Source organism: Diadema antillarum, unplaced genomic scaffold, assembly GCF_040938485.1.
Source record: "Diadema antillarum isolate AM-2024a unplaced genomic scaffold, OU_Dant_1.0 scf00000081, whole genome shotgun sequence".
Lineage (NCBI taxonomy): Eukaryota > Metazoa > Echinodermata > Echinoidea > Diadematoida > Diadematidae > Diadema > Diadema antillarum.
This window is the reverse complement of record NW_027270970.1, coordinates 830,687-857,352: the sequence shown is the minus strand read 5'-3', so window position 1 is coordinate 857,352 and position 26,666 is coordinate 830,687. Positions and strand designations below refer to the sequence as shown.

At 37.4% G+C, this 26,666-nt stretch overlaps 2 protein-coding genes across 2 annotated transcripts in view; one reads left to right on the top strand and one right to left on the bottom strand.

Annotated features, from left to right (window-relative positions):
* Nucleotides 1–2,739: 2,739 nt before the first annotated feature.
* Nucleotides 2,740–5,690, bottom strand: LOC139717698 (protein LLP homolog). Its single transcript, XM_071629200.1, has 3 exons — nt 5,532–5,690; nt 4,409–4,606; nt 2,740–3,154 (listed from the first exon to the last, which is right to left on the bottom strand). The coding sequence occupies exons 1-3, from the start codon at nt 5,677–5,679 to the stop codon at nt 3,000–3,002; spliced, it is 501 nt and encodes a 166-aa protein (XP_071485301.1). The 5' UTR covers nt 5,680–5,690; the 3' UTR covers nt 2,740–2,999.
* A 3,726-nt stretch (nt 5,691–9,416) lies between these two features.
* The window catches only part of LOC139717697 (phosducin-like protein), a 44,959-nt gene continuing 27,709 nt past the window's right edge, over nt 9,417–26,666 (top strand). Inside the window, exons 1-5 of the mRNA XM_071629199.1 lie at nt 9,417–9,543; nt 10,575–10,863; nt 12,701–12,826; nt 14,270–14,403; nt 15,638–15,740. Of these exons, the coding sequence (XP_071485300.1) occupies nt 10,672–10,863; nt 12,701–12,826; nt 14,270–14,403; nt 15,638–15,740 (555 nt within the window). The 5' untranslated portion in view covers nt 9,417–9,543; nt 10,575–10,671. The remainder of the gene's footprint in view (nt 9,544–10,574; nt 10,864–12,700; nt 12,827–14,269; nt 14,404–15,637; nt 15,741–26,666) is intronic.

Genomic DNA, 26,666 nt, shown 5'->3' with positions numbered 1-26,666 from the left:
ATTACATGATATGAAAACCAAAGAATGTATTTCATAAGCAATTACATATATATCATTCATATCATACATATTTGAAGTTTCTTGTGTCTAATTTCTCGTGTACAATCTTCCCCATACTACTCATCATGTAATGGCTCGTGGCCAGAAAAGGGTGACATAAATCTTTTATGCCAACATTTGCCGGACCTGGGTTCACCACTGGTCTAGGTTTTGCTTTTGGTTGCCTTTCGTCTTATTAATTAATCTGCGCAGCACTATCACATGAACTTCATGGATAGTGCTGGGAAGGTTATGTTATGTTTCAATGAGCCCGAGCAGGATGTCCGTGCACAAAGCAAAAACATGGTGTGTCCGCTTCTACTGAATTCTACATGATTATGTACATGTACATATACTAGTACCTCGTATACTGTAGAGGACTGTAATAACAAGCTCACAGAGCCACACTCACAAATACACACTACACATACAAAGACAAACCTACAAACATAGGAGTATGCATGGAAAAAGGATTCAAACATCTACATTAGTTTGAATGGGTATATAGGTCTGTGTATAATATGTATATCATATTACTGTATAAGGTCTGCATAAATATTGGTCGGGGATGGTCATGATGCGATTGTGTAACTGTGATCAAAATCGTTACATTGCGAGCAGGGACGTCATGTCAGGTAATATGATTCAAGAATATGACTAGCTACTGACGGGGCTAGAATGAAATGTGTATTTACATGTAGGTGGAAAATATAATACATGTACATGTACAAGTATATTTAATTATTGTTTCGTTTATCGTTGTAATATAACACTTGATAGTCCCTAGAGACTTTTATTTTCCTCTCCAGACAATATTTTTCTCAGCGCTGCATGCTTTGGAAAAATATAGTCGCTTCTGAAAAATACAACTTTCACAGGGATGTCAAGTGTTATATTATCCCTCTAAAAAGGTAACATCAGTACTAGCACTTACTTCCAACTTGGGGTGTACATACACGTGTATAATGTAATTTTATTGATAAACAGTAGAGTTTACCAATAGGTACATGTATTCAGTACTCACATTATCGTTTGAAAGTTCAGTACACACAATCAGAAGACAGTATGCCTCTAGATGTACACAGTATGTCAAGTTGTTCAGTACATTGTATTATATTTGCTGAAAGTACAGACCCATTTTTAAAAAGAAAAAGAAAAATAATGCATATACAATATTTATCAATCAATTGTCAGAGGGAATACTTTGCTCAATACAAATAATCAAAGATAAATCTATGCAGACCTCAAACACCAATAACTAAGAAAAAATATAATAAAAACTTTGTGGTTGCTGCACTTGCACTTTCACGTTTGACAACCTTTCAGTGTCTCAAAAGCACATTACTTTTGCAGTAAAAGCAGCAAATTAGCACTGGTTTTGACTCAGGGAAATATAAACATGTGAGATAAAATACAATGCAAAGAACAACTATAACGAAAAGGTCAACAAAGGACTATGACAAGTATGATATCTTTAACTTTTTCTCCATGACTTGCAAAAGAAAAAAAAATGTCAAACAGTTTGTACATTACACATCAAATTCTGCTCTACCTGAATGGCAGGATGTATTCATCTGTATGAGAGGGAGGGAAAAAGAGAGAGAGAGAGAGCATGTCCCACAACAGTACTTGTATGTCACTTATGCTTTATACTGCCTGAAGGAATATGACAGGCTCCTGCATCTCATCTCCACTTCTCATTTTACCTCAAAAAGTCATCCTTACTCACTTGCCCAATCTCTGCCTTCCACCCCTCTACTCCCTTACAGCAGGTTCTATGGCCCTACACTCAGTATGTTATGTGTATACATGTACGTGTACTTGCAGCAAACTGAACCCATTCTCACTCATTTCATGTAGGCAAGTTTTTGATTGTGAGATACATACAGTGTACCATAATTAAAGGGAATAGTTACTTCTTCTAGTTGTCAAGTCATTTAGCTAAAATCATCATTTATTTTGATTCAGTCACAGTGCACTGCTGTTATAGCAAGCACATTTATAACAAAATTTCGGATACAACAAAGCAAAATGCAGGGCCAAAAATTATCAATTGGCATGAACCTAGTGTATCTATGCATTTCAATTGTTTCAAATAACAAAATTTTGATATCATAAAAGAAGACTGCTGGTTCATCATAACAGAAGTTGTCTGTACCTCCTTTCTAACAAACTCATCAGGAAAATATTTTGATGTGTTTATGGACTTGAAGACTCTGTGGTTTGGCCATTTTTTTTCCAAGATTTACCTGTACACACTTGTCGTCAACGTGAGGTTGCAGTACCCCAAACACATAATACCTTAATGCAAGTTATGTTTACGGCATGAAATGTTCCTGTATTGGAGTTCAAAGCATTTTTTGTGGCATGAAATTTTCGCAAATTGCCAGATGGCATTCAATGCATAGTGTGTAGACAAGGAATTTCACATGCATGCATTTTAATTTCTGCGATATTAATTTTTTTTTCTGGTTTAAAAAAAAAATACTGTTTTTACTGCACTGTGAGCTAATTACATTCAAGATGTAGACAATATTTGATCAAGATTGATTCATCATTGTGGCACTGAAACTGAAACAGACATATCTAATTTGTATAGACCTATTACAGAGTGAAATCGTAGATACAGTGTAGTACAAGTTGCAGTAAAAGTGGCCTTACAGCTGTACTTACAATTGTAGGTCACTGAAATGACTGCTTAGAACATAATTCTGTGTCACTACATTCCACAACGTGGAATGAACAGCCTTCTTTCTGAAGGCACAAGAGTCACACAATCCTTCACCTCCACTCTGATGAGGAGAATGCATGAGCGAATCCTCGCAGCAACATCACTTATTTCCTGCTACAATTAACTTTCCAACAATGCTTGCATTTGAGGTATGCAGATGCCTCACTTCAGAGAGCTGGTGCAGACTGGTTGTAAATGTCCCAAATGTAGTCAGTGTCACACTGTCCCCTCACCATGCTAATTTCTTTTTGCCCTTTGGAAGAACTTTGCCTTTGGACTTCTTGCTCTGAACCTTTTTGATTTGCCGGTGGTTCATCCAGATGGGATAGTTTCCATGCTCGTTCTGTAGCTTCTTGGCATTCCACTTGAGATCTACAGTCATAGCTGGACACAAACAGAGGCAAAGAAGGTTAGACCAAAATGGTGAGGACAATATCCCAGCAGACAATGTCTACAGGTGCATCAGATACTGTACAAGCTGAAATTTTCGCAGTGGTTTTATTTTCGCGATTTTTGCGAATCACCTTTGAACCGCGAAAATAACAACACACGAAAATAACATGCGAATAAGTAAGTCCAATTAGACCCTCACAACCGTGAAATTAACAACACGCGAAAATGTCCTTCAAGTAGCAATTCACAAAAATATCTGTATGCGAAAATTTCAGCTCGTACAGTACATGTGTATGCTTCATGATTTTATATGAGCATGAGTGAGATTTGTCATTTAAAACACAATACAAGAGTAGGGATCAAGTCCCACAGAGTACAGTGTGTACACTCATGCACAATGTAAATGTCACAAAAACATCAGCAATGTCAGACTCAAACTAAGATAATTCATGAAGTGACAATCAGTTATGCTAACCCAACAGATGTGAGATGTGTCATGAACACAGGCATACATATAAATTGAAGCCACAAACTGCAATTGTACAATAAGATTTATTATGGAACGAAAAGGTAGGAGAATATATTGAACTTAATAATAGATATAATACTTGGCAAATCGAAGAAAATAAGGCAAATTAATAAATGGTTGAAATCACAATTAGGAGTGAGTAAAACATGTATTCTCCTTTTTCAAGAGAAAAGTGAGTGATTTCCCACCTACCTATATTTAAGACTTTAAATAATGTACTACGCTTGGATACACCATATTGCATTTCTGTCATGGAAGGTAATTTTTATTTTTGGGGGATTTTTTGTTTTTTTGTTTTTTGCACATCACTAATATCACAAATGCCAGTCCACTCACAACTTGAAAAAAAAAAAAAAAAAAAAAAATATATATATATATATATGCCAGATATGTACAGGCAACTCACACTAAAACAAAGTCCTAAGGAACACCAGTTTTCTTTAATTATACACTATCAAAATTTTGTTACAGCTTAACAGTAAAGTGTATAAAGATGTACTTTGTATCTACACTTTGTATAGAAAACAATTTTTGGACCTGAATTCAGATCATAGTCACCTGAATTTCATCATAGTGGGAAAGTGCTGCAAAATTTTACCATGATTGCTGATTATTTATGGAATTTACCTTTTATTGGAAGCATAAATACATGATTACTTCACAATGATGCAAGTCTATTGTAACTATATAAATCTATGGACTAATATGACAATTACCTTCTGCAGCATCATCATCCATTTTTGTCTCCTTGTCTTCTTCCTCATCACTCTCCTCCTCCTCCTCATTCTTCCTCCTCTTCTTCTTCCTCTCTGTCTCCATCAGTAAGTCAGAGCCTGGTATAAACCTGACATCATAGTCTTTGCCTGTGGCTTGGTTCACATCAGGTTTATTTATCAATTCCCTTATGTCATCAACTGTGAAATAAACCAAAATGTGCATTTTCATGTTACAAACAATGCGCACACTAAGCCTTCGAAACAAACTTTCAGCAACACTGCTTTTTGATAGCATAATGGCATAATATACATGTACAACTTGTACCATTTCAAATAAAGGTTGGAGGGGTCAAACAGTAGATCATTAAGGATTCTTAGTGAAAAGTATACAAAGTAAAATGATTGCACAACCATTAAATTAAATGTAGTGTATTTCACTACTGGTATGTCAGGGAACATCACACCACTCCACAGGCATCCTCTTCCCAATTTCTTTACAGTACACACAGCAGAAAGCACAGAGTATGAAAGATGAAAACAAACATAACAAAGCATTGAATGTACATGAATATATACTTGTACTGTATAAACAAATTTTGATCTAAAAGTTTACGTACATACAGTACTGTATATGTGCATGGCATTTATACCAATAGGTTTCCTAATTAATTTTTGTACACTTCATCAGTAACATGTTTCGACCCTGCCTCACCACAAACACGTAGATCTATGAACAGTCAACCTTGCCCGAGTCCACCTCGCATACAGTGTAAGTTGAATAATGACCCAAGCTGAAGGTCTTTGCAATTCCTCTTCTCTTTTTATTGTATTGATTTTAATCCCTCATACATGTAAGTTGAACTTTATCTAAAGTCAAAGCTACTGTGTATTTCTTCAGTCCAAATAGATTCGACTTAAATAGGCAAGGTTGACTGTACTTGAACATGTATGTTTTACCAAAGCCAAAAGGGTATTTCAGTTCTGTGCAGGAAACAAATGCCTCACAACTTTGTTACATCGTATGCAAGATTTTCATGAATACTTAAACTGACTTATTGTGCAATGTTCATCCCCCTATGTATGTGTAAATGTAAATTAAATTCCAAACACACTGTGTACTCACATTTATATCGTCTCTTTGAGGGATCCTCCTTGTCATAGCCTTCCATTTTGAGACATTTCTTCAATCTGACAAGTTCCTTTGGAGCATTCCGTTTTCGCTTGACAGCACGTAGCTTTCGTTTACTTTTGCTTCGTAAACTCTTTGCCATTTTTCTGTTTAAAGCAATCTGCCAAAATGAACAAAAACAAAATTCTTACAGACGTTGTTCTAGAGAGAGAACAAATGAAATGCCCTTTTTGAAATTAAACACAATTATCAGGTGAACCACTCTTGTATGTACAGTTTGTAGAAAAATACAGTAATTTTTCATTCTTAACATTTTGATATTGTAGACTGTGTATCTAGTACAGTGCACTCCCGTTGGGTTTAAACGGATACAGGGATGCCAAGTTCAAAAAAATTTTATGAGTGAGATTTTCATGACTCGGCAACTCGGCATGTTAATGTGCGCGCGAGCGAGGGTGTGGGAGGGGTTTTCCCCCTACGGCCTCCCACGGTAGGGATCTTTTTTTCAATTTTTAGCTCTTAATGGTGCGATCAGGTGCATACTTAAGTGACTATTTTTTACTTATTTTGAAAGACAAAAGGGAAATATACCTTCATTTGCAACTATAATATCACTTTAATCTTTTGAGCTATGCTCATTATTATAGGCCCAAGTTGCAGACTTCGCCCGATGCGTGAGAAAAATGGGTGCCATGCGTGAGATCGTGAGATGGACCCTAAATGCTTGAGTCTCACGCAGAATGCGCGAGACTGGGTAGCTCTGCGGATGGTTACAATGATATTTCCGGTTACCACAAAATAAAAATCCAGGGATTGTCGCAAAATTATCGGCTCGTGTTTTTTGTTGTTTATTTGTGCGGTTATTACAACATTTCGATACAACGTAAGAAAACTTCATTATGGGAGTCCACTGTACTCTTAAGATAAAAGAAGCAAGTTTGTTTAAGCTCCAGGTTGAAGCTCCTTGGTACTACACTTGTAACCGTGACACCAATTTTTTTTTTACATATGCTGCTTCTGGTCATCACATTTCAATCATTATCTCATCACTCATGAACATGGCATTTCACATTGTTTTTTTATTAAAGTTTAGACTGCAGGCCACACACAACTAGCCAGACCTCACAACCAATCAATAGTTACCACAGTCATCTGAACTGTGATGTTTGCATTCTGAATATACATATATAATATACATTCATATAATTGGATAACCTCGACAATTTACACATGAAGACACCAGAGGCAGCCGGCAGAGAGAGAAAGAGGGCTTCGTGTAAACTAACACAAAATCCAGTACATGGGACCTCGTCACAACACGCTACACGACACGCTATGGGTGCGCACTGCGCTGCAGCTGGTAAATATAATTGATAATAATACGCGTTGTACCTCATTAAAAAATGTAAGACAACGAGAACAAAGGATTCATGATAACAAGTAGATCTGCACTTACGGAAAGAAGAGATGAACGTTACTCTGTTTTCACAAGATCTTCAAGCTGGCTGCCGCATTCACCGTCACTTTTTATTTCGCAATACATGTACCGTCATTACCAGTACCATACACGTATGACGTAGTCACATGTGTATGCAGTATGATCAAAGAGTTAAATCTCTTTGAGTATGATACACTGGAAACATGGGAACACGTGCTCGCTAACCAGGGAGAGGTAGATAGGTGGGATGTAAAGAGTATTCAAACTCCCTGCTCCTACTACCAGTGGAGTATCCAGAGGGGGTGCACCCCCCCCCCCCCCGCCATAAAGTCCCCAAGCAATGGACGTTTCATCTTATTCTTCTCCTTAAGAAATAAGAAAGATAGGGCCTATAGAGCTAAGTTAGTGCTGTGTCGGCCCTGAAGTCATCAAGCCCTATGGACTGACGTTTGTGGACAATTGCGGATTCAGGCCGGCCGGTGCCCTGTTTAGGGAGTGCCGAGTTTGGGGTAAAACTTTAACATTTGCATTTTTGAAAACCCTATACCTCCACCATAAACGTGGCAGTTATCATCCCTGGGGTGTCCAATTTGTTCGAAGGGGCACCAAGTCCATATTGGACGGGCTGGGACAAATTCTAATTTGCCAGGATTGTTTGAATAAAAAAAAAAAAAAAAAAAAAAATATCTCTAGAACCAGAATACCTAATATGGACAGTGCTTTCTTAGGAAGTACACTATAATCAGAAGCGGATCTAGAAGGGGGGGTTGGGGGGTTGCAACCCCCCCAAAAAAAAAAAAAATAAAATAAAATAAAATAAAATAAATCCTGGGACCATTTTTTAAAAATCTTATCTTCTTTTTTTTTAAACTTGTAATTTTATTTTTTTTTCTATTTATGTATTTGGGGGAGGGGGGGTTAATTTGGCAATGACCTCTATACCCAAAATAGTGGTGTTTTAGATGCAAGAAAACGCCATTTTCACACACACAAAAAGGTTTTTAAAAAATTCTCGACTGGCATATGGTGCACAGTAAAAATGAAAATACACTTTTATCATGATGAAACAATAGGCCTATATAATCATACATTATCATGTATGAAAGGTGACGAAGTCATTTGAATTATAATTATTATAACAGGCCAGCCTATTTATACTATCATTTCATATAAAGCGCAGAACCTATGGATTGTAGACTTATAGGATGCTACACAGTTAGCTCCTGGGGCGCCTGAGGGTGTTTCACATAGAACAAAGAATTTAAGTCTAACTTAACATTTAGATTGACTAAAAATTATTGTATTCTGTGTGTGTCTTTAATGTTGCTCAACTTTAAGCCTTGTCCGTCCTCACCTATGCTACCGCCGCTTGGGAGCCATACACAATGAAGAATATTTCCTCCATCGAACTATTGAGTCCAAAGACGGGCTACTCGTTTTGTTACAAAATAAACATACGACCAAGAAGCAAGTGTCACCCAGCTGCTTAGCTCACTAAATTGGAACTCACTCCGACACAGACGGGAAATACACCGCTTATCCTGTTTTCATAAGATGCTCCATAAGGAAATAGACATACATCACACAGACCATTATTTGCCCTAAACCAGATCGAAGTAGGTGGGGGCATTCAAATCAGTGAGGTACCAACTAGCAAATTCATCCTTCCCGCTGACGGATCGCAGAATGTGAAGATTAAATTCGTTTTTGTTCACACAATTTCATGAATTTTTCATTCAAATTAGCCAGATGTTGTCGTATGCGAGACGGTACGTCTGTTTGTATCAGGAGCGTGTACTCGGATTGCTAGTGTGTGTGTCTGTATCTGTGGTTCTGTGTGTGTGTGGGGGGGGGGGGGGGGGGGGGGGAGGCACACTTGTGTGTATGTTAACTCCTGAATGTAAAATGTGAACGGTTACAGAAAAAAAATACATGAATGACTGGGAAATCACACCGGATAGAGATATGAGACGAATATGAATGAAAATTTAACGGAAATGATTCATTGACAAAAGACGAAATCGATCCTGCTGTTTTGAGTGCTGCGAGTGAGACTGACGAATTTGAACTGTAAATGACGAAAATGTATGCCAAATGACTAAATTGAATGGACTTTATTTGAAAATGAACGACGAAAGACGAATTTGAAGGTAAGATTGGCCTATTCCCGACATCCCGCGACGAAATTGAAGTAAAAATTTGGGAAATTGAATGAAAAAAGTTTGAAAATGAATGGGAAAACATATAGTAGGCCTAATCCACGTTCATTTAATTTGATCCACGTTCATTTAAAGATACATTATCCAAACATTTTGAGTAATGTCCCTCCTACCATGATCTATGAACCAAAGTTGAGTGTTGCTCTACCAGGGCTGATCAACGTACACCATCAAGATCAAGATCATTGCTCGTAGTCTGGAATTGCGCCATCTCTGGTGCAACGGTGTGGTCATCGGAACGAAAAGACAACAACGAAAGATAGCAAGAATCTTTGCGACAGCATCAACAACAGAAAGAAATAGAGTCTACGTACGGAACAGTTCATGCGGGAATAGATACAATCATACCGTAAGTATTTAGGGGCCTTATGTTAGTTTTTGAGAACGGAGAATCAATGGAACGCTAAGTGGCAGATGCTTGATTTTTTTTCCCCTGCGCAATACACTGTTTTATTCGCTTTAGACAGGCACTTATGCATTTTACTTCATTTCCGTGCCACGGTATGTAGTCAGTCCCACGCATTGGAATATATGTGATCAGTGATCAATGACAATGCCATGCATGGTTTCACTTCAGTTACAACATGCAACAGTGAGTTACGAGTTACTTACTAGCAGAGTCGTAGCTACAGTTGTAGCCCCTACTAGTACTCATACGTAGAATCTGTCTTGGGCTACGTGACGTAGCGTAGCGAGACGCATAATATCGCAAGGTAGTTATGTATATTACTAGACCTCTATAGAGATATCGAGATGGTCTAACTCTAACAACCACTACCCTAGTATCAAAAGTAGTACTAGTAGATCTAGTAGTAGTAGAATCTAGGCCTACTGAAGTAAATTTTTATACTGGTACGTGTATATTGTATAGGAAAATTACACTTCAATATCTAACGTTAGCCAAGGCATCTAAAATTAATGTTATTATTAATGTGGCAATTATGCACTTTGTGGCCGTATATTATCAGTAAGAGATTTTACCCTAATTGAGCAGTGCGTGCAAATTCGAGTAGGTCTATAAATTTACCTATCAGGCACAACGGGTTCGACAGCATGTGTTCGACAGCATGTGTGCTGTGTGCATATGTGTGTCACGTGATTTTTTTGTTGGGATGCAGTGTGTGTATGTGTCAACGTGTGAATGTTTGTGAAAACAGTTATGGTATACCATATGGTTGCTCTAATGCCCTTCCCTGCGCGGCGTGATTGAGAAGAAAAAATATACATATTTATGAAGGTATATTTTGCAACAATCATTCTTTAGTCTTTGAGGTCTTTTGTTCTGTTGCTTGGTACTAAAGATTCTAGATATTATGTGCACGTGAAGAAATATATTAATATTTATCATATATGTATATCTTCATATATTTTTGACTACAGGACTCCTTGCCATCATCAAGGGATAGCATTTGTTAGCACAATATACCCACATTACTAGTGAAAACTACCAAAGACTAGGACATCACCCAGCGTTGCCATGGCTACCCTAGATGACAAGCTGTTAGGAGAGAAGACTCATTACTACTGCAGCAGCAGTGAAGATGAGCGGGATGATGCTGATGATGACTACAGTGGGGATGAGCGCATGAAAGGAGAGGAGGAGCAGCAGTCCTCATACCAGTTCATACCTGAGAGCGAGCTGAATTCTGGCGCTCATGGAGCAACCCGTGTAAGTACTGCCACAGAGCTTCTGCAGCAGTTATAGCTCTCAGGAGCAAACAACATGGATATCCCATACAGAAATTTTACCAAAAACGTAAATCATGTGAACATGTTTGTTTCGAATGTAATTGGAAGATTCCTGAACCATTTACTATTCGAAAGTTGAAGGAGAACCCCCCCCCCACCATTTTTTTCTGTGAACCTGAACATTCATGCGAATTTTTTTTTTTTTTTTTTTTTGGGGGGGGGGGGGATGTGAATACATGTGTACCAGTAGATAACCAATGTATTGCCTGACTATTTTTGACTTAACATTTTTCAGATACTCCACCTAAAGTGTGCACAGAATCATTGAATTTTAATCATAAATGTGCAAAATCTCCCACACTGTCCTCAGCTCAGTCACTTCCTTTCGTAAGAAAGGTTCACTATTTTCCAATTTTGACACCCTCACTGCCCCCCCCCCCCCCCAGCACACACACATCCTAGTTACAGGCCTGTATGTAGTCTAGTTCTACTTAATCTGTATGTGTTTCCAGTATCTAACAGCTATATATATTAAAAAAAAAAAAAAAACATGCTTCAAATTAAGTTCAGTGTGCAGCATCAACATTTTATTATGCCTCCGCAACGAAGTGGCCGGAGGCATTATGTTTTTGGGTCGTCCGTCCGTCCGTCCGTCCGTCCGTCCGTACGTCCGTACGTCCGTACGTCCGTCCGTCCCGTTTTGTTTTTGTCGATATCTCAAGAACCGTGAGGTGGTTTTACATCAAACTTGGTATGAGGGTATATCCTTGGGAGATAATACTTTGTGTGGATTTTAGGGTCACAGGGTCAAAGGTCAAAGGTCACAGGTTATTTTGTGAAAAAAAAAATTTAATTTCATGTTTTTCTCCATATCTCGCAAATGGTTCAAGGTATCTTCATGGAACTTTATATGCTTGTACCGATGGGCAGTGATTATCTAGGGAAGTTGGGGGTCATGGGTCAAAGGTCAGGGGGTCAAAGGTCAAGGTCAACTCCTCAAAATATCACTACTTTCCTTATATTTATGCAATGAATGAGGGTTGTTTTTTTTTTAACTTGATGTATACATGTATTACCCAATATATATTCTGTGGGAAGTTTCTTGCCAAAAGGTCAAAGGTCAAAGGTCAAGTGAAAGTGCTGAATTGCACTTTTTCCTCCATATCTCAAAAGTAACTCAAGGTATCATCATGAAACTTACATATTTATGCATGTTCAACCTAACAGTGATTCTCTTTGGAACTGTGAGGTCAAAGGTCAAAGGCCAGGTTTAGATAATGCTATTTTCCCATTTGATACTGAAATTATACTTTTTCTCAATACCTTGTAAAATTACTCAATGCACAAACTTATAAAAGGGTCAAAAGTCAAGTAAAAATCATCAGTTCCCCAAATACTTGCACTCTGACATTTTAATCATTCATCCAATTGAACCTAGTTCTAGGAAAGTGAACATTAAGCACATTTGTGTAAAACCTGTCATTTTGATATTTTGCCAATTGTTTGAAACTGTCATCACACATTGTCAAGACATTGTACTATAGACCTATTAGGAGAACCATGCATTATGGCGGAGGCATATCAGTCGCCGTAGCGATATATCTAGTTTTGTTTATATTTTTTCAACCAGAGCCACTTATTTCCTGGATATCTAATACATAGCAATACATGTGGCAGTCTTATTTGACACTTAAAATACAGTTTTATTTATAGTGATCTAGAAAGCATTACATCATATGGCTCACATGAACATACTGTATGTTCTGCACAAAATATCTTTCCAACTCTCACCCCACCTTCTATCTTTCTCTTTCTAGACTGGACCAAAAGGAGTCATTGAAGACTGGAGGAGATTCAAGCAGCTGGAGACTGAGAAGAGAGCTGAGCAGGAGGCAGAAAAACGCCTCCTTGCCGAGAAATTAGCCATGACTTGCAGATCACATGTAAGACATTATATATTTATTACAAACATCATCAGCAAATTATGTAGAAACTAAAGAAGCACTCTTGATAGAGCGCAGACCTCCACTGAGCAGCTCATTTCCACCACTGATCTTGTTCTTCCATAGAGATCAGTGATTTCCACCCATACATATGCATGATGAAAATTGCCCGATTTCCCAATTTAGGAGCCTTTTGTTACATCATCAACTTCCAGCTGTGTGGCGCACCTTGCTTTAGCAGAAACTAGAGCACGCACTTTAGTGCGCATAATCAAACCCCCAAACCCCCCAAAATGTGCCAAAATATTGAAAATACCTCATAGACTCCATAAAAATTCCTGGGTCACTACCAAAATTTAATCATCTATTCCTTGTGTCATTCTCAACCTTTTGCTGTAAGTTTTATCCAAATAGGTTCACAACTTTTATAGTTATTTTACGCATAGACAAACAAGCCACCAAATAAATAAATCAATGCCAATGAAAACATAACCTCCTCCCTTGCAGAGGTAACAAAGCAAAGACCAGAACCTTCCAAGTCCAGTGATCAAAGAGTTTTGTAGTGAACATGTGCATCAGAATTGTGAATGACAAGGATGGCTTACAAAAAAAAAACAACCAAAAAACCCATGACTGAACAAGACTCTGATCATGAGTTCAGGGAGATGCAGCTCAGCTGAGAATATGACCTGAATCCTACATGCAGGGCTCGACATTAATGGTGGCCTGGTGGCCCAATGACCCAGGGCCAGAAATTGATGTCGGGCCACCAAATTTCCTAAAAGGCGATTACTTGGTGACCCGATTAGGCAGCTAAAATTCAAAATGGATTTTTATATTTCCTTTTATTTTGAGCCACTTCATTGGTTTTTTTTGCCACCAAAATGTCAAATTTAAAGATTTTAGTGGCCCAAACTGGCCACCAGAGAAAAAAGTTGGTGTGGAGCCCTGCTATATGACATGTGTCACTCATTGTCCATCATCTTATGTCTGTGGTTTTGTTTCCGTCAATCTTTTTTCATTTTTTTTCTTTTTCTCTAGAATTTATGGACAAAATATCAACCAAACTTGACCAAAATTAGAATAAGCAGTAGGAAATATTATTCAAAGGGAACACAAGAATTGTGTGATTCAGGGACAGTCCAGCTAAGAAATGCTGAATTCAGATACCTGTAAAGGGAATACATGCTGCTACCAGTTGTTTACTAATATGGCAATGGTAGTCTTCTTGGGCATCCAACGGAATGGCTTGTTTAGGTGTGTCCAAGCATCCTCTCCTCTGAGATGCAAGATCAGAATTTGTGACCAAACTGGTCAGAGTCATTCTGGAGGGCAGGGGATTACAAAGTTGCTCAAATGATAAGGGTTGCCCCCTTGAGGACCCAGGTGAGGGCCTTGAGAGTCTAAATAAATTTTTCCTGCATTTTCTCTTTGTATCTGCAGCTGGATGATGAGAAGGCCAAGGAGGAGGAGGAGCTTGAACAGCTTCAGCTGGAGTCCATGCTGGAAGATGAGTTCATGAGGAGATACAGAGAAGAGAGGATGAAACAAATGATGCAGAAACTTCAAGAAAATAGGTGAAAAGGAAAATTAGCAGATGTCTTGACATTTATGATGTATCATCATTAAGTCTCACATAACTTGATGATTATTCAACCATGGAGGTCTGAGAGGTCATTTTGGGCAGTGTCTATGCAAACAATGATCTGTCACACACACATGAGCACTTTTGTCAATATTTGCAATAGCTAATCTAAACCTTTTGCATTGAAGCTCTTCCATGTGTGAGATGCAGAGTGTCAATACAGTTCACTGGTACAAATTATAATACTTCCCTCATCAAGTGAAAGAGAGTGTAAATGAGTAATGAACTTTGACAATTCAAACCCATAACATCACACTGTTTGTGACTCTCTTTACATTCCCACTGAGCTAGTAAGAACTCCCTTTTAGCTCACCCCTAACAGAAAACGTCCCTGGCAAGGATTTGAGAGATTTCTGTGTTTTCTGCCATGTGAGGGCACTGCTTGCTCAAGAATGAGAGTGTAAACCCCAACTTTAAAACCTTTTCCTCGTTTTGGGTACCTTTCTCTGCAATTCTTGCAAATTTGGAGAAAATAACGTGGATTTTGAAAGAATTATGGGGATTTAAGTTTGTCATTGCAGATTTTGTTGCCAATCATGGTCTTGATCCTGTAATGCTATCACTTTGGTACTTGACGGCAGATTGTCATATTCTTCAAAGTCCTGTAGAAGAAAAACAAGCACATGAACCTGTGGTTTTATTTACATATTTGGGCTTCGGATGGGTCAAAGTTACGGTATGGAAAGTTTGAAGAAAATGACATGGACTTTACTTTAACTGACGAACGTCCTTAAAACATACTTTCATAGTTTTGAAATTATTGAATCACAACAAATCCATCAATAGAGAAAATTGATATTCTTCAATAAATCAGAGAGATGGAGAATTCGTTGCACTTTGACATCCTTTCGTCGTTTTCATTGGTAGGCGCACTGAATAAAGATGAGTAAATAGACAGCTGGATAGATGGACTTTTTTTTGTTGTAGACATTATGTGAACTAATCAAGGTGATTTTATTCACCAAACACTTTAATAAAAAGACATTAAAGAGCAATGACACATGGTGAATCAGATTCTCTGTGGTAAAACTATTTTAGTTAAACCTACATTAACATCATTATCTTACTATAATAATATTGAATATTATGTTAATTTTGTACTGCCAGTCAGACAACTACTCTGTCAGTACTTTACAAACGTTGTTTTTCATTAATGCCTACTGCAGGCCGACATTTGGAAAGCTGTTAAGATTGACCAAAGACAGCTATGTGGATGCAATAGACAAGGAGAAGAAAGATGTCACAGTTATTATCCACCTGGAGGACATGGTAAGCTCAGTTCTCTTTTCATATTTATTTGCTTGCTGTTGGTAACAAGTTCATTGCATAAATACTGATCTTCAGTTTTACTTGTGTGCCTCAAGTGGGTATCTGAGTGGCATGGAGGCTAGTTGGTGACCTAGTGGCACCTCGAGTCTCCGCGATGTCTCCTGGAATTTAGCCAAGTCTGTGGGGAGTTGCAAGAGAATCAAACATGTTAAATCTTTTCAGAGACTCTCTCCAGTCTCCAGCTGGTTGTGGAGATGTTTCCATGACATCTATTCGATGTCTCCATAGTCATGGCCAAGTTGTGGACACTAATTCATTTTTGTGAGGTCTCCGAGACATCTCTGCAACTTTGCAGAGACCCATTGGTGACCAACTGGAGACATTGTGGAGACATTTCCACGACTGAGAATATGTCTCAGACATGTCACAGTGACATTTCTGTGGCTTGTGGACGAATAAATCATCATTTTGTTCGGAGACGTTTCTGAAGTCACAGTAGAGTCACCTTCTTGGTGACAGTGCAAGCCATCTTCTTGTCTTTCAAGTTTCACAAGTCTTGGCGACTGATCAGTCGCAGTGATGTCTCCTTTAGTGAGACAGGACCTTTACTGTGCAAATTTTATTCTGTAAAATAAACAGTAGATTCCATTCAGTCTTTGAAATAATTAGTATATCAGGGAGCAGCTGCCACTGTAGTTCATATGTGACCGTGCATCACAAAACAAACAAAAAGTCGCACCCCTTGATTTTATGTGAGGACTCAAAAAAGGTGAAATGGGTCAACTGAGTCAATCTTGAGTTTTTCATACTTTCTGAAAGAGCTATCCTTCTTTTACAATATTCTTTAGTTTGGGCTCATAACATGAATGGGAAAGTGTGTTTTCACCAGTTTTTTCCTAAAGCCCATTTTGGGGGGAGAGTAGCATAATCGAGTATGTCTCAGAGCCCCCCTTTTATTTCTTGAAATCCTTTGAATACTCTTCACTTTCAAGTCTAATAATTTTTTAAAGGATAATGCTACTGCTTTGAAAGTTGGCATTACTCATGGGCAGAATGTGTTAATAGAGCATGGTCAATTTCAGCTCAATCTGATAATCCCTTCATTGTTGTTGCTCCAGTGGTTTACATCCTGTGTTTTGTCCCATTCATCACCCAGCTAGCACGGCTTGGTAAAGCGCTTGAATAAACTCTATTCTTCAGAGCCTCATTTATCAATTCACACTTTTCCAGAGTGTGTGCTTTCTATCCAGTATTTAGATAGGTTAGGGGAGTTCATATGAATTGAGTTATGCATCATTTAAAAGCTTAGAGTCTGCTCTTTCAGAATCTGCCCTTTACTAAAAATCCATGTCTTGCGACTTTTTGTTGGTTTTGTGATGCAGGGTCACATAGGCAATACATATTTCTTACAAATTCACTGGTGATGGAGTATATTCTTGTCGAAGTGTGAAGGTATGATGTTGACAGAAATTGCAAAATGTTTGCATACAGTAAAATGTATACATATGCTTTCCGAAAGCTTTCCAATTTTTGAATTGAACTGCACCAAACACGCTGATGATTAGAGTTGTGTATTTGTGTGTGTATTAAATGCTCTTATCCACACCCCATGCAAACACACACACACACAACAAATTGTTGGTTCTAGCACCCAAAATTCTATGTTAGGTTCTCAATTGCTTTATATGCAGACATGGGAATACACATAACAAATGCTTGTAAAAGAAATGATTGGTGTGTTTTATTTCAATTTCTTAGCTCTTAGCTTGGAATTTAACACAAATACCAGCTGAAACAATGCTGTATTATTAGAAGGCTGTGACAGAGATCTGCTATGGTTGAGGGTTTTTTTTTTTTTTTATACCTGTATGACCAAAGGCTGCAGAGGGCAGCATACCATTACTCAGCTCATTTTAACCCATTAAAGACGAGTCCCGAGTATACTCGGGCAGGTGTTGATATATGGGAAATGTGTGTTATAGCAAACTCAGCCTGTCCGCAACGGGTTTTAAGTGTGGTTCATTGTGGCCTCACACCTGCAAATAAAGTGGACTGGCTTGAGCCCTTCACTAAATGTCATACCAATGATACTAAACTCAATCTGGAAAGGAAAACAAAAACCAAGCCATTCCAGCTTTTTAAGAACTAATTAAGTGTATTTTGGTACATGTGAATCCCTCAGGAACATTTGTTTTGCGATAGATTCAGATAACACATTAAATTTTTTAGTGTAGAAACCTTAGTCTTTCTTGAACCCATTGAGAACGAGTCCCGAGAATACTTGGACAGGTGTCTATGGGAAATGTGTGTTACAGCAAAATCAGTCCGTCCTCAACGGGTTAAGAATCGCTCAGCATAGTTTGAGCTGAAAAACCTCCCTTTCAAATTTCAGGACTGAATTGAAGCAAGGTGGTTTATCTTGATGTGAAACATGAAATACATTAGATCTTTCTTATATTTAAATGCATTCTTTTTTTAATGTTTAACACACATGTCTGTGGAGCATTATTTATTAAGTGTGAAAACTTGAATGAGATGCATTCATGAGTTCAACTATAGTTCAAATGGTGTGATGTGTCTTACCTCAGCCAAGGAGGTTATGTTTTTGTCGGCATTGGTTCGTCTGTTAGCAGAATATTGACTCAAAAAGTTGGGAATGGATTTGGATGAAACTTCAAAAAAAGGAAAAGTTGATAATGACACAAAGAACAGATGATTGAAATTTGGTAGTGATCTGGACCACTGTCTGGATCCAGGAACTGTGTCTGATGTTTTTTGTAAGGATTTTTTTTTTGGCAAATAAGGCCATCAAAAGAGGAAGTTTTGCTACACTTATTTGGGGTGTACATGCATGCACTGAGTGTGTGCTTGAGTTGCAGAATGCAGAAAGCATTTTTTTTTTTTTTTTTTTTTTTGGGGGGGGGGAGGGGTACACAGACTGTGCTATTATGATTTAAAGTGTTTTCCTCTGAAAGTATGTGTGCATTGACCACATAACCACCCTGCCATTTTGCTGTGAAATACTCCTGCAATAGTATAAGAAATGACATTAATTCACCAAAATGTAATGCAAAATGGGATATGATGTCATCACCAAGCTATCATGGCTGGCTTCATTCCTCATCACCTGCTCACAAGAAATATATGATTCAGAACCAAGGTGCCAAACATGTATACAGCTGTAGAGAATTTGTGACTTCTGTTAAACTTGCAGTGTTCCATGCGGAACAATATGCCTACCTGTAAATGTGTCAAATCATTCATTACTATTTTGTTTTCATTGTGATTACAGATAGGAAGTACTGCTGTTGATGATGATATCATTATCTATGTATTCTTACCATTCTTGCTTTTGTTGATTGATAACTGTGAGCCATCATGTCCAAAGGAGCCACATGTGGCTGGCAGCATTGCCAAGAAAATTCAGATTTTATGTTGAAGTACATGTGTACCAAGAAAAAATGCTGAATTTGGTTTTTGCATTCATTAGAATCTTTACATTTTGTCTAACCTATAAAGCCCAAAGTTCACAGTACAATGTTTAGTAGTAGAAAACTGTGAAATGTATGATTTACTGAATACCATTTCCTCCCTTTTTTTTATGCAGGGGGGGGGGGGAGGAGACTTATCTGTTTGGGTTTCACAGCTTGAGTGAGGCCTTTATTCTTTGAGTTCGTACAATCCACCCCATAGGAATTGTTCAAAGCTGATTAGCTGGTGATAACATAATTCACTGAAATTTTCTGTATCCAAATTCAAGTTAGAGGGTATGATCAATGGTTGAGCAATAAATCATATCTACAATGTATGAAAGAGATCCACAGACTTTTGCCACTAGATGATGATATCCACATTTGAATTGAACATGCAAGAGTTGGACAGCATGGCATGTGACCTGATAAAAGGAGAGAAAGGAAATTAAAATGCTCAGATCAAGAGTGAGATGCTTTGGGCTCATGGTGCATTATGTGTATAGATTCACTGCAGGGTGTACATTGTGTAAGCACGTTAAGCATGGTCTATTGGTGACTGCGCTTGATATTCTAAGCAGGCACAGTTGTTAGAAAGGTGGCTGCACTCTTTATTCGGTGCTCACAATTTTGAAATCATTTTTACCTGACATGAGATGGATGCAATAATTTTTGAAGTATTGTGGGGAGAGAGAAAGACAGAGGACAGAAAACAAGACCTGCAAAAATTCATAGAAGATTTTGTAGTCATGAGTAGATACAGTTGTGGATTGATTTTTTTTCCTTCAATTGAGTTGAGTTGAATGTGAGCCATGTTTACTACACAATACCATTATTCTACAGTGACCTATCAGAGCTTGAAAATGCAACCTGGAGGCTTTTATGTCTGCCAACCGACGTTATTTATATGTACTTGTGTTTGTATGTATTGTAAAGGGCATTTAGGAATGTTGATGTGGTACAGAGAAGATGGGTATCTGTTGGTGAGGATTAAAAATTTCAGCAGCAACATCTAAAGAACCAGTCATCCACATACAGTCAGCTTGGCACAATGCATTCTTCACCCTCACACTTCACCGCATTCTACACATTTACATATAAGGTTGTCAGCAGAGGGGGCTCTTACACAGGCCAACAACTGTGGGGAACATTTCTCTTAAGATAAAACAACAAGGACAGGTAGATGCTGAGAACAGGGCTCTTGTTTCTTCACCAGGAGTATTGAGATCTGATGTTACCATGGCAACTGCAGCCAAGGTTATTCGATGTTGAATGCTGCCTCTGAATTGCGGTTTTCATCAATACATCAAGGGGACACTTTTATTGACAGGCAGATACATTCAGATAACAGAGTGTTGAGTAAAGAATGAGAACAAATCATCAGATTTAATATTATCATGATAGTAACAGCTGGGAAAATAATGCATTGGCTTGTGATGAACGTGGTCATACATAAGAAATGTGTATCAGGGAAGACATCTATGATAAGGAGATTACAGTCAATGACGGAACACACACATCAGATGAGCCTCTCATAAAGGATCATCAGCTTGAGATATGGGAGGACTTGTCCCTTTTCCTTGTCCCCCACCCCTCCCTTTCAGATGAAGAAAGAGGATTGCAAGTTAATGACCATGGAAGAAGTTTAAAACTTGATGCTTTCTCCGTATTGGTTAGAAGATCAAGCTTTGTGTTAACACTATTTCCTTTAGGTGATTTGGAACATTTTATAGATTAATAAGAGTGTTTACTTTCTTTATCTGAAAAAAAGAAACAAGATGCATTTCACTTCTCTTTCAACTTGGTAAATTTGACAAAGGTTTTATATATTCTCATCATGATTCAATTTCCAGTCAATTTCTTTTTGTAATTTGTATCCCATAATTTTGTATCATTAGTATCCCCCAAGTGATCCTGCAAACAAGAATTTGTATTTTACTGATAGTCACATGGTTTGCCTCTATAATGCAAAAAAGAAATAATAATAAAATTGCATTAATTCAATAATGCATGTTGTCTGCTTAGTTTGTGGTGTTTTTTTGGTTTTTTTTTTGTATTGTAGGCTGGTTAAGTAACTGCATTTTGAGTTGTTGCTGTTGCTGTTGTTAATAGAATGTAAACATGAAGATCTGCGAAACTGAAACAAATCTTGGACTCCTAGAACTTTGCTGCCCCATGGGTAACATGTAGCATACCAATGATATGCAATGTTGATATGAGCAGTATTCAAACATCCATCATGGGTCATTTCATTCCCTACAGGTCAATTCCACCAATGCATTTATTCTCCAAATGACAACCATTAAGTTCTCATTATGCATTCGATGATATTCAACAACCCACAACCCAAAAAGTTTGTGTTCATTGAAAAGAAGAATGAAGGAGATAATATGTGAAACAGGAGGTGCAGCTACAAATTGACTGTTGTTTATACCACTATTCAACTCTAATCATCTCATATTTTGAATGGATGAAGAGATTTAGATAATATGACTTGATGAGGAATCATAAAAACACAGCTCTAGTATACACAAAGCCCATCTTCCATTCAGTAGACTTAAAGTGCAACTCCATAGCAAGTTCAAGTTGGTTTTTGATTGAGTCAGCAACATCATACAAACAGAATTGCAGAGATTTCTCTGAAATTCAAACTTGAACGAGAAAGCACTAAAATTCTTAAGTTTCTCATGACTTCCAGAAGCAATGATTGCAGGAGTAGCATATTAGATGAGGCATACCTCACATGTCTCCCATCGACTAAACACAAAATCTTCACAAAGAAATCATGTTTGCATCAAAGTTTTGTGTGTGTTTCAGCTGAGTGAGAGCAAACTAATTTATCAATAACATGTTACTATTACATAACTTCTCTCAGCATTAATGAAGTGCTTTTTAATACCTCTGTCTGATAATATCAATATTGTTTTCCTACGATATTGCATAGCGATCATTCAACTTTTTTTTTACTTTTTTTTTCTGCCTCATCAGTCAGCCAATCAGAGACCATCATTTTCAAAATGTATTAGAACAAGTAGTATGAGCCAAAGAGACTTCATTCAGATATGTGTAGCGTATGTTACTATTGAAAGAGTGATTTTCTTGTTTGCTCAGATAGTTTCAGGAAAGGAAAATAGCTCACAGTTCAGACATCTCCCTTTTAATGGACAATCTAGGGCTGTAGTGTATCCTCCATCCATTATTAATATCAACTCTATGGCTGCAGGCAAAATACAGGAATTGCCATGAGCTAATTATGTAGGTTGTTGCTAAATATCTTTACACACTTTTGTGTAGAAAGCACCCCCACCCAGTGAACAAGATTGGTCTCTAGGGGGCAGCAGACAATATCAATTTGTCGGATGGGTGTGTGATGTCAGTGTGGAGTAGAGATAGCAGGGAAGACTCTCTCAGTCGCAAACATCAAAGAGATTTCTACTTGATGACACTGTGGAATTTCTCTTCTGTTTGCTGTACATAGCGAGGCACGCTTGATAAGCTCTCCACTCGTCATTTGAATGTCAATGTGTCAATTAGTACAGTGTCACCTGAATATGTCAAAATAGCCTGCAAAGCCACAACTGTGATGTAACCTGCATATATTTTGCTGTATTTTGTTTGTGTATGGAAACATCACTGTTTTTTTCATATAATTTATAAATTTCGTGAAGATTTTATTCATGAAATCTACAGACACTCAATTCATAGACATAATTTTCTCATGCACACTGAAAGGCAAAGTAGTCAATATCATGGCACCTTTAGATATATCTGGTAAGTTCTATATCAAGCAAACAGTGTAACAAGAGATATGCCATATATTTAGCGAGTCTTATTTTCAGTGAATCAGGACTTCCTGACACTTTTGAATACATGTAAGTTGGTAATCATTGAATACATATATGTTGGCAATCATTGAATACACATGTAAGTTGGCAATCATTGAATACATGTAAGTTGGCAATCATTGAATACATGTAAGTTGGCAGTCATTGAATACATGTAAGTTGGCAATCATTGAATGCATGTAAGTTGGCAATCATTGAATACATGTAAGTTGACAATCATTGAATGCATGTAAGTTGGCAATCATGAAATACAGTAATTTATGGATAAATGTACAATGTACATGTTCACACCACATTCATGTCAGGATCAGAGATGATATTTTTGTAGTTATAAGTATCATGAATAGCATCTGACTCCTGAAATCCCCCCCCAAAAAAAAAAAAAACCAAACAAAAAAAAAAATCCTGCAAAATAAATAGTGTATATCAAGTAATTACCCAAGATGGTTATTAGATGCCATTTCCTAAAGTTCATATTGGTGAATGGTTAGAAGTGATTCTCTTGTCATTTGTTAAACTTGTCCAATTTTGGTAAAATTTTCACTATTCACTGCCGTCGTACCACTACATATATATACATTCAATTTCACTCCAGGCTAAATGAGGGCTTCACAATACATTTATGTCCATATTAGTCTAAAATTTCTGTCTTTATGTTTTCCTCTCTGTTATTCTCTTGAGTCTCTTTTTACTCTTTTTTTTTATCTCTATCTTTGTCTATTTGCTATCACATATATACTCATATAGATGTTCAGTTCTCCAGCTCAACAGTTATACCCATTTTGTTGTGCATCTATTTAGCTCTCTGTCTTTGAAACATGTAGAATATTCAAATGTCCATAAAATTACTTTATAAATCTATTCATTTACCCATCAAGCAATTTCTAGGTCCATTTAGCTATATGGTACAGTGTGTAGATGTAGATTTATCTTGATGCTTTGTGTTTTAACTGCATGTCTGACCAATACACGTTTTCTTCTCTCCATTTACTTGTCTAACCCATATATTCTGTATATCTTCATGTCCTTCTATCTGTCTATTCATCTTACTATCTGCCCATCTACCTCAGCATACCTATTTTTTATCTAGCTAGCTTTGTACCAATCTGTTTATTTTTCTATTTATCTATCTTCTTTGTTTATATCTATCTATCTTTCTATCCATCCATTTAGCAATTGTTCTGTCTTTCTGTTTATTTGTTTATCTTTCTATCTAGCCATCAGTCTATCAATCGATCTATTTTTTTGTCTCTCTACAGATTGATGAATCTATCTGTTTATTTATCTTTCTTTTTCTATTTCATTTATCTTTCTATCCGTCTATCTCCCATCTGCCTGCACAGTTTTAGATTAACTTGGTCACGTCCAAACTGTAGAGTAAAGATCTGATGTCCCTTGTACCCACCCTTGGAGTTCCCCTTGAGAGTAACCGATGCTGTTAGTTTGTATGCACATGTCAGTCCCTTGGGCATTATTCAAGAGGGAATGCCAAATGAAACAGGCTTTCAGCAGACCTCATCAAGGTCAATTGTTATTTGCAGGAGAACTGACAGTAATTCTATGCAGCGTTTCAGACTTGTTGGAACAAATGGACTGCAAACAAGGTGTAGGGGGGAGAAGCATGTACTTCAGGTGAAGGAGGTATCTCTTGGGAGGAGATGGGGTGGGGTCATGGGGGAAAACTCATCAATAGATTTGGTAAGATTTCTAAACTTTGACATTTGAAAGACAAAAAAAAGAAAGTAGTCAGTGTAGTAGTTGATTATTTGTGTCCATATTCATCTAATGAGAAGCAGAAAAGCAGTAATATCATAAAATGTTATCATCATTTGCACCTTTCCAGTCAAATAATGGAAAGTGCTACTTTGTGGAACATATCTCTGTCCTAGGAAAGAGGGCCCTCCGCTGTAACAATGCTTACTGTATATGTCATATATTTCACAGAGTTTGTTTTTACAAACTTGTCTAATTAGGTGCCATTCGCAAATTTGAGATTACACAAAAATACTTACTCTAATCACAACATGAATGCAGCGTGTACATAGGTACATTTCTCTGTCCACTACTGCCCTCTACGTTTGTGAAGTTAACAATTCGCAAAATTGTTGGGAGACCATTATCCCAAATCAGAAAAATAAGACACGCTGTATAAATTTCATATACAGTATTAGTCTGATGCAGTATTTGTCTGTCTGGTTGGAACAAGGATCATGAATGCCTCAGAACTATTCATAACAATAGTTGTTTGAGATGTGGAGATATATCAAATTCATGAATTGAAATATATTATACCACTAGCCCATCACTCAAAAAGTAATAGCCATGTAACTCTATCATTGCTGCTGTTGATTTCACTCAGTCTACTGCTACTGCTTCTACCACTACTACTTTTGCTACTATTATATTGTACCTATTCCTGGTACTGAACTACTGCTACCACTGCCTCGATTACTTCTACTGCTACTGCTATTACTATCACTATCACTACTACTTCTACTACTACTACTACTACTACTACTACTACTACTACTACTACTACTACTACTACTACTACTACTATACCACTAAGACTACTGCTGCAGCACATTACCTCTACTGTAAGTACTACTGATGATACACTGTATTTCTGCTCAAAATTCAAACTTATATACAAATGTGACAAATTTCAGGCAAGTTATCAAGGTTTTTGAATTGCTTGGGGTCTTGTAGAACTGTTCATTGCTATGTTGAGACAAGAAAAAAAAAGTTTTAATATTTACATTGTATCATGTATTCTACAGCTTGTAGTTACATAGCATAACATACCTCTTTTACTGTTTCTGTTTGATAATTGGGTTTGATACTAAATAGAACTTCTACCTCATAAGAGCAAAAGCAAAGTATCTCAGGGTTAAAAAAGAATAGTAGAGGAGAAAAAAAAATGCATGGTAGGCATGATGTAAGAGACACGATGACATCACTATGTATACAGTATGCACAGTGAATCATCATTTTGCAAAGAGGCAAGAGATCATTAATTATGAATATCATCTCATATTATTTTTGATGGTGATTGTGTATTGACCTTGATGCTATAATGGATCCTTGCAGCCCTGACTGCCACTGTCAACCATAGTTGGCAAGATTTTTTTATGTTTCTTGTTTCCAAATTGATAAAGCTGAAGAAGTATGTTTGACATCCACAGTGATGGATTGGATGTAGGGAAGTGAGGGGGAGGGATAAGAGGAGGAGGAGCATCCTATTCTCCCCTCCATCGTATACATCATCAAGAAATCCAGGAGTTTTACCCTGTTCAGACTGGGTGCATACATTCATTGACTTCTTGGTGCTATAAAGTTTCTCTTGCTCACAACACTCAACACCATTTAAAATTTGAGTGAGATTTGACCCCTTCAATTCAAGGAATACATTTGATTTGATTGCTCATTGTGAAATGTTGGGAGATGCCAGTGTGAAAAGTGCATTGAATGAACTTGTATGGAAAAACCAGTGTGGAAGCATCAAGTATTTGAATTGAATTGAATTGAATGAGATTGAATGTTTTATTGTCCACAAATACGGATCTGGAAATGTGCTTTCCACCAGTGTTACGTACAAGAGATAACACACA

Excerpts from the sequence above, each read along its gene's own strand:
- LOC139717698 (XM_071629200.1), bottom strand. The coding sequence starts at position 5,679 with ATGGCAAAGAGTTTACGAAGCAAAAGTAAACGAAAGCTACGTGCTGTC. Across the intron at positions 4,607-5,531 it reads CTCAAAGAGACGATATAAAT|TTGATGACATAAGGGAATTG; the intron begins GTGAGTACACAG and ends TTTATTTCACAG. Across the intron at positions 3,155-4,408 it reads GGATGATGATGCTGCAGAAG|CTATGACTGTAGATCTCAAG; the intron begins GTAATTGTCATA and ends GTTTGTGTCCAG.